The sequence below is a fragment of the Fukomys damarensis genome, unplaced genomic scaffold (assembly GCF_012274545.1).
Source record: "Fukomys damarensis isolate Sample0158 unplaced genomic scaffold, DMR_v1.0_HiC HiC_scaffold_17, whole genome shotgun sequence".
In the NCBI taxonomy this organism is placed as follows: Eukaryota; Metazoa; Chordata; class Mammalia; order Rodentia; family Bathyergidae; genus Fukomys; species Fukomys damarensis.
This window is the reverse complement of record NW_022900929.1, coordinates 18,489,517-18,497,705: the sequence shown is the minus strand read 5'-3', so window position 1 is coordinate 18,497,705 and position 8,189 is coordinate 18,489,517. Positions and strand designations below refer to the sequence as shown.

Sequence of the window (8,189 nt, the reverse complement as noted above, 5' to 3'; positions counted from 1 at the left end):
GATGCGCGAGTACCACAAGTGGCGCATCTACTACAAGAAGCGGGTCAGTGGGAGCCCATGGTGGGAGCTCAGAGCTTCCCTGCCTCTGCCAGCCCCCGCACCCCCCACCCCCACGTCCGCCCTCCGGGAAGTGCTGGGCGGACAGCGCCACCGTGTGGTAGCAGGCTCTCCTCACAACCTGCTTATTCCCCCGGTCGGCTGGGGACCGAGCCAAAAGGGGATCCCCCATGGGATGGGGATGGCGGGAGGGGGCGATCAGGAGGGGACCCAATGTGCAGTTCTATTCCCGCAGCTCCGTAAGTCCAGCAGGGAAGGGGATCTCTTGGCCCCCAAGCAGGTGGGTGCTGGGTAAGTCCCACAGGGCAGGGAATCTGGGGTCCCTAGGTAGGTGGACTGCGTGCGCGTGGCTGGGCGTGAGGGTGGGCTGCAGGGGAGTGGACGTGGCCACCATCCTCGGGGTGGTTCCTTGAGTATTTGCCCCTTGGGAAGCAAAGTCATGGGCAGACTCCCAGGTGACGAGAGGTGTGCGGGAGGTGGCACCCTATGGACCCTGGCTCCTCCTGACAGAACAGAGTGTAGCCGCACGAGGGAAACTGGGGCAGTCGGTAAAGGCGCCTTGGCCCTCCAGGCAGCAAACCGGGAAAGGTGGGGTGGTGAGTCTTGGGGACGGGGTGGTGACCACTCTGTGTCGCTAGGCCGAAGGGGGGTGGCCGCCGCCAGAGCGATGGTGCCAGCAGCTCTTCTCCAGCGTGGTGCCCGTGCTGCTGGGGGGCCCCGAGGAGGAGCCTGGTGGGCGGCAGCTCCTGGACCTCGACTGCTTTCTGTCCGACATCTCGGACACGCTCTTCACCATGACGCAGCCCAGCTCCTCGGCCCTGCAGCTGTCCCCCGAGGACGGTGAGGGCCTGTCCAGGGTACTGGGCAGGGGAGAAGGGCTTGGGCACCCAAGATCGGGATGGGGCAGGGGTAGGTGCCCTCAACTCTACCCTGCGTGCTGTTCCTGATGTCACCACTACTTCTCCAGCCTATGTTGGCAATGCTGACATGATCCAGCCAGACCTGACACCCTTGCAGCCCAGCCTGGATGACTTCATGGAGATCTCAGGTGGGGCAGGGCTCTCCCAGGGAGAGACGGGCAGGGAAGGCAATCTGGGGCATTTCTGAGTGGTTTTTCTGGTCTTCCTTGGCCTGAGGTCCAGATGCGGTGCTGTGGCCCCCTCAGATGAGGGTAGGGCCAGGGGCTCTGAGGCTGCAGAAAAGCTGTGGATACAAGGAGAAAAGAGAAGGACTTGGATCTGTGTGGTTCTATGTATTATTTGCATCATACATTCCTAAATGTGTTCGTTAACTAACACTTCAAACATACATACAAGAAGAGAGACTAGGTCAGCAAATCCCCGTGTCACCATTGTCCCCAACTTACTGACTCACTGCTGGTTTATCTGAAGGCCCCCACCCCTGCTTCTTTTTGTGGAGACAGGGCCTCACTACATAGTTCAGGCTGACCTTGAACTCACTATGTGCCCCAAGCTGGCCTCAAAGTCTTGGTGATCCTCCTGCCTCAGCCTCTTGAGTGTTAGGCTTACAGGCATACATGAGTTCTCCTGGATCTCTCCAGCACTATTTTTAAGAGAATCCCAGGCATCAAGTTCTATTCCCACCCTACCCCACATTGGGGATTGAACCTGGGACCATCATACTGAGCTACATCCCCAGCCTGCCTTTATTTATTTATTTATAATTTTTAGGCAGGGTCTTGCTAAGTCACTAAATTGCCCAAACTGGACTCTAATTTGGAATCCTCCTGCATCAGCCTCTAGAGTACTGGAATTGCAGGCATGCAACCACCCGAAATCTGGTTCAGATTTCATAAAGCAGTTTTGTAAAGCGATGAGTTTTCTGTCTCTTCTCCTGCCCCCAGTGCCACCAAGTTCCTGGTCTCCTGGTATCTCTCCACAGATACTCTCATGCTGATGTAAGCAGGGCCTCTTTTTTTCATGATGGACTCTTTCCTATGTTGGTTTCCTCACTGTGCTATAGGTTTTGCAGGCTGTCCCCATGTACAAGAATTTAGGGGGCCTCCAGAACTACTGGGGCACAGGTGAACCTCAGGGCTTGGCCTGACTCAGCCCAGACCCACGGGGCAGAAAGAGAGTCCCTAGCACACAAGCTTCAGTTCAGGGACCCTCCAGCTCTTTCCCCACAGGGTCCTGGGCACATCAATCAAGAGGTGGAAGCCTATGGGGCGGGGACTGGGGAATGAGGAACCTCCCCCAGGCCTGGGCTGGGTGGGGGCTGTCAGGGGCAGAAGTGTAGATGGCGGTGTCCTGGAGGCAGAGCAGCCAGGGAGGGCGGCCACCCTGTCTGGGCACGCAGACCCCTGGCACAGGTAGGAGCCCACTGTGCCCATCTGGGCTGGGGGCAAAACCCAGAGATGGGCTGGGGGGGTGACTGCTGTCCCTCCAGGGGGCTGCTGGGCGGGGGCACATAGGGTCATGCAGAGCAGGTGCAGCATGCGCTGGCAGGGCAGTGAGCACTGGGGCCCAGAGCTTCCCTCTGAGGGTCCCCAAGAGGCCCTCACTGGAGGGGCAGGGCTGGAAACCCCGAGAGAGCAGAATGAGCGGGCCAGGGGCTGGGCGAGGTGGGGTGCGAGAGGGGTCACATCGGAGGATCAGGCAGTGAGGAGCAGGGGTCATGCAGGAAGTGGTTTCTCTCAAAGCGGGGTGGGGACAAGTGGGCAGTGGTGGTGAGGGGATGGCTGGGACTCGGCGTGAGGTGTGCTTGTCACTCCGTGCCCTCTGCTCGAGCCCTGGGGCTGAGCAGGGAGCCCAATGGGAGGCTGGTGCTAAAGCACAGGGCCTCAGTCTGCCTACGGAGAAGGCCTATGGTCTCATCAGCAATCACCGCCAGGTCCCACCCATCCCCCTGTGAGAGAAAGGCAGCAGGAAAGCAAGAAGCCACCTTCTAGTTGGGCATGGTGGTACATGCCACCTGCAATTCCACCACTCTGGGAGGCTGAGGCAGGAGGATCTCACCTTTGACCCAAGCCTGGGTGACTTCGTGAGACCCTGTCTAAATAAATAAATAAAGGGCTGGGGATGTAGCTCAGTGCAAAGGCCTCGGGTTCAATCTCCATGACAAAGAAAGGGGGTGGGGTGGAAGCCAACTTCTAACCAGCTGCTGGGAAAGACATGTGGGCACAGAGCAGATAGATGTGTACACACCAAGCCTGTCACAGCCCTGACAGGGACTCAGAGTGTTGACGTAGGGGCAGGGAGACTGGCAGAGGCTTCATGCCTGACACCCAGGCCCCCGTCTCACGACAGAGCACAGGCACCTAAGACAGACAGACAGACACACAAGCAAGTACACACACAGCTGATCCTGTATGTCCTGGTTTCTGTGTACCCTTCTCTAACACTCCTGTACAGGGTCTGGATGGAAAGGGTGGGCTGGGCCATACCAGGCCAGGTGGGAACTGGCACCGGGGCCTGGGTCTGACCAGCCCCAGTGGCCTCGGGAACTGGCACAGGCTGGCCAGGGTCAAAGAAAGGTGCCCGGAAGGGAGCGGGCAGGCGGGCGGCGGCGGCCAGGCCCGGGATGTGGTTAGGCCACAGGCAGCTGCTTCCCAAAACCAGAATAGCCCGGGGCTTACACAACCGGTACCCCAAACACTCCAGCCGCCCAGCCCCAGCTCCTCCAGGCTCCCAGCCCCCCTCACTCCTGCCCGTGCTGGGCCCCTCTGACCCCTGACTGTCCCCTCTTGGCCCTTCCCCTCACCCCAGGCTGTGCTGTCACAGCCCCATCTGTCCATCTCCCCAGTCTGCCTTCTCCGTCTCAGAGCCACTGCCCTCCTGACTTCTGTTGCCCCTAACTCACGCTGAACTCCTACCACCTGGGGGCTCCTCCCCTGCACCCCACCCTTTTCCTTCCTAAGCCTTTTCTGTGACCCCACTTCCTAGACAGAGGTGGTAAGGGGATGGACAGGGACCTAGAAGGGGCCCTGGGAGCCCAGGCATGGGACTCCTTGGGGTGCTGCTTTCTGGGGACCCTGCTCACCCCCTGCCAGCCCCTCCATCCCGGCTCTGGCCCTGCACCCCAGCCTTTGGCTGCTTCCCTTGAGCCAGACAGAAGCTCCCCCAGTTTCACAATCGCCTGTGGAAGCCCCCCTCCCCCTCCACTCCACCCACTCCACCCCCGGGGACAGGGCCCAAGGCCAGCATGAGCCCTAATCGCCGCCGCCCTGTGTGTCCAAATTACAGATTTCTTCACCAACTACCGCCCCCCACAGACGCCCATGGCTTCAAACTTCCCGGAGCCCCCCAGCTTCACCCCCGTGGCTGAGTCCGGCTTCAGCAGTGGGATCCTGGCCCCGGAGGTGCCCCCAGTCTCCTTGGGATTGCCCCAGCTCCCAGGACAGAATCGCTTGCAAGTGAGTCACCTTCCCTGAGCAGCCCGCCCAGGTCACCTCCAGCCCTGCCCATGTGCAGGGGTGGCTGGGGCCTCCCCAGAGCCCAGTCTCCAGCTTGGCCAGGGCAGGAGGCCCCTGACGCAGAACCGGGCAAGATGGAGGTGGGGCAGGCTGAGGGCAGCACGACCTCAGAGCAGGGCATCTCTGGAACCGGGCTACTCTGGAAGGCTTCCTGGAGGAGCAAAATTCTGGGCCTTAGTGAACTGGCTGGGTTTGGGCAGAAGAGACTGGTAGAGGGAAAGCCAGTTGGAGGGGAAGCTTTGGAAGTAGGAAGCCGAGCACTCGTTTAGGAAACTGAATTGACCATCTCAACCCAGGGAGTCCCAGACCAATTCACATCACATCCTGACTGCTGCATTAGATGCCTTTCTGCTCCCCTCCATCATACACTGAGCTCCCTGCTGGAGGGATTGCACACTGTTGTTCACTGCTGGCTCTTCGGTGCCTAGCACATTCCAGGCACATAGCAGTACGTGGTGTGCATGGATGAGTGTATGGGCAATGGGAGGATGTCTGGTAGATGGTGGTGCACCCATGTGTGGGTTGCTGAATGTATAGGGAGATGAGTGCTTGGCTGTGTGGATGGGCCGGTGGATGGATTTATAGATTTATACGGAGTTTGATGGATTGATGAATGAGATGGTGGAAATGGCTGGTGAATGTACAGATGATAGACGGATGGGGAATGGGTGGGCAGTGGATGATTCGGGCATGGGGTGCCCTGACTTTGGGGTTCACCCAGGGTACCCCAACATTGGGGTACAAAGTACTCCAGAGGGACAGATGAATGGATGGGTGGATGTGTGAATTACGGATGGGCTTGGGAGTGAATAAAAGAAGTGTACATGGTCGAGTGCGTTGGTAAATAGCTTAATACTTGGCCAGCTGGTGTTGGGTTAGGTAAATGAAGCAGCTCATGGGTGAGAGAGTAAGTAGGTAAGTGGAGGGGCATGGATGGATGGATGGGTGGATGGGTGGGTGAGTGATGGGTGGATGCACAAAGCATGGATGAGTGGAGAGGTTAGCAGATGGACTGTTAGTTAAATTAGTCAGTAGGTAGAGAAATTATTTGGCAGATGAATGGATGGCAGGAAGATTGATGCTTTTTGTCATGCTTAATCCGCGCATACAGGTATCCGCTCATTAATTATAATTTCCATGTGCGTGCATGCACGTGCATGTGTGCTGGAAAGCAAGCATCCTTTCTCCTGTCTCTCCCCAGCACCCAGTCCAGAGCTCAGCGAGGGAGGAAGCGCAGCCCTCCGCCTTGCTGAGAGTCTCTCTGTCCCCAAGCCAGGCTCGGAACAGCTGCCCTGGCCCCCTGGACCCTAGTGCCTTCCTGGGCTCCGACTTCCTCCTTCCTGAAGAGCCCAAGCCCAAGCTCCCACCACCTCCTGCGCCACCTCCCCTTCTTCAGTACCCAGCCCCTGACAAGGCTCAGGGCCTGCAGCCCTGCACCCCGCCTCCCTTCCCTTCCGGGATTTCAGCCCCTGCTTTGCTGCAGGAGGAGCCCCTCTTCTCAGCCAGGTTTCCCTTCCCTACAGCCCCTCCAGGCCCAGGAGCATCCCCGCTGCCTGCTCCGGCAGCCTTCCCAGCCACCCCTGCGGTGGCGCAGCCCATCCCAGGCCCTGCCTCGGGCCCCACCCCCTTCCCCGTAGACCCTCTGCCTTCTGGGTACCCAGAGCCCAGTTTGGGCTGTCACTTCACAGTGCCTCGGGGCATGCAGCCCAGGGGCGAGCCCCCCACCCAGTTCCCCAGGGGACGGAAGGCCAGCACCCCCACCTTGGCCCCTGCCACTGCCCGGGGCAGCAACCCCTGCCTCACACAGCTGCTGAGGGCAGGTGAGAGGGAACAGAGGAGGTCGGTGATCAGCCCTGGGAGGAGGTGCTGGGGGACAGGGGCAAGGTGGCATGGAATTATGGGTGTGGGCTTTTGGGGGAAGGAGGGTCCCCGAGCGATGCTGGGGTAGGGCCGACCCCAGCGCCCCTCACATTCCTCTGTGTGCAGCCAAGACTGAGCAAGCCCTGGAGCCATTGCTTGTACCCAGCACCCTCCTCCGGCCCCCGGGGTCCCCGGTAAGATGGTGGGCAGTGGGAGGTGGGGAAGAGCCCAAGGCCTTCACCCCAACTTTCTGCCCTTCTGCACCCCAGCAGGAGACGGTCCCTGAATTCCCCCATGCCTTCTTTCCCGTGACCCCGGCCCCTACACCGCCTCGGCCACCTCCAGGCCCAGCCACATTGGCCCCTCCCAGGCCCCTCATTGTCCCCAAAGCAGAGCGGCTGTCACCTCCAGCACCCAGTGGTAAGGATGGGTTACAGGGGTTGGGGGGATCTAGGGGAAGAGAGAAGTGAAACAGTGTCTAAGGTCGTGATGAGAGGGACAGGGCAACAGGACCCTCTCTGCGGTGTGTCATTCTGTCTGTGGGGCTGTCTGTCCTCACCACAGGCAGCGAGCGGCGGCTGTCAGGGGAGCTCAACTGCGTGTCGGCTCTGGGGGCCCTGAGTGTGGGGGCCTCTCCCCCTCCATCCTCCCACTGCCGGGGCCGACCAGACAACAGCAAGGTGAGCACCCCGCCCACCCCCAGGCCCTTGGAGCTCCTTCCTGGGCTCACCCTCTCTGTGCTCTCCAAGACTGAGAACCGGCGCATCACACACATCTCAGCCGAGCAGAAGCGGCGTTTCAACATCAAGCTGGGCTTTGACGTCCTCCAGGGGCTTGTGAGCACACTCAGCGCCCAGCCCAGCCTCAAGGTGAGTCCCCTGCCCAGACTGGCAGCCCAGCGCCCTCCTGGACCCTGCCAGAGATCAGACCACAGAGCCCCCAGATGTGGGGGTCACAGCCCTGGCACCCTGGCCCACTCTGGTGGCACCCGCAGGTGAGCAAGGCGACCACGCTGCAGAAGACGGCTGAGTATATCGTCATGCTGCAGCAGGAGCGGGCGGCCCTGCAGGAGGAGGCCCAGCAGCTGCGGGACGAGATTGAGGAGCTCAATGCTGCCATCAAGTAGGCTGGACCCAGGCGGGTGTTGGGCCAGGGGAGCAGGGGGCTCCGGGCTCCCAGCCCCTGACCCACCCATGCCCGCAGCCAGTGCCAGCAGCAGCTGCCCGCCACGGGAGTGCCCATCACACACCAGCGCTTTGACCAGATGCGGGACATGTTTGACGACTACGTCCGGACACGAACGCTGCACAACTGGAAGTTCTGGGTGGTATCTGCACTGGGGCAGTGGCCTGGGGGCAGCAGGGGCAGCTGGGTGAGCACTGCAGCCAGACCCAGCTGTACCCGAGAATGCAGGCTCAGCTCCATGGGCCTGGGGTGGGGGCTCTAATGATCTTCCAACCCACCCAGCACTGTCCAGTGATGGCTGGGGGCTGAGAGGAAGGAAGCCTGATGGGGGCGGCACAGCCTGCCTGGAGGAAGCCCCTGAGGCAGCCTGGAAGAACCCAAACTAACTGGTGAAGCCTAGAGAACGTGTGGAATCCAGCCAGTGTATTCCTAGAACTCTGGGAGGCTGAGGCAAGAGGATCACAAGTTGGAGTCCAGTTTAGGTGTCTTAGTGGCTTAGGCAGACCCTGTCTCAAAATATAAAATGAAAAAGGGGTGGAGATAGCTCAGTGCAAAGGCCCTGAGTTCAATTCCTAGTATTCAGAAAAAACAAAGACTTGGAATCCACTCTCTTTCCTGGCTAAGGACTTGGGTCCTTTTTTTTTTTTTTTTT

The 8,189-nt window shown here is 59.9% G+C and overlaps 1 protein-coding gene across 11 annotated transcripts in view; it reads left to right on the top strand.

Annotated features, from left to right (window-relative positions):
* The window catches only part of Mlxipl (MLX interacting protein like), a 14,524-nt gene that overhangs the window by 4,976 nt on the left and 1,359 nt on the right, over positions 1–8,189 (top strand). For 3 of the 11 annotated variants that reach the window (XM_019206753.2, XM_019206751.2, XM_033764889.1), the window contains exons 4-14: positions 293–337; positions 696–897; positions 1,025–1,105; positions 4,263–4,432; positions 5,694–6,312; positions 6,479–6,546; positions 6,622–6,772; positions 6,917–7,032; positions 7,102–7,221; positions 7,347–7,474; positions 7,556–7,679. In XM_019206753.2, coding sequence (XP_019062298.1) covers positions 293–337; positions 696–897; positions 1,025–1,105; positions 4,263–4,432; positions 5,694–6,312; positions 6,479–6,546; positions 6,622–6,772; positions 6,917–7,032; positions 7,102–7,221; positions 7,347–7,474; positions 7,556–7,679 — 1,824 coding nt within the window. Of the gene's footprint in view, position 1; positions 44–292; positions 338–695; positions 898–1,024; positions 1,106–4,262; positions 4,433–5,693; positions 6,313–6,478; positions 6,547–6,621; positions 6,773–6,916; positions 7,033–7,101; positions 7,222–7,346; positions 7,475–7,555; positions 8,159–8,189 lie in introns of those variants that run through there. The other 8 variants (XM_033764892.1, XM_033764890.1, XM_019206754.2 and 5 more) reach the window with 5 other exon arrangements.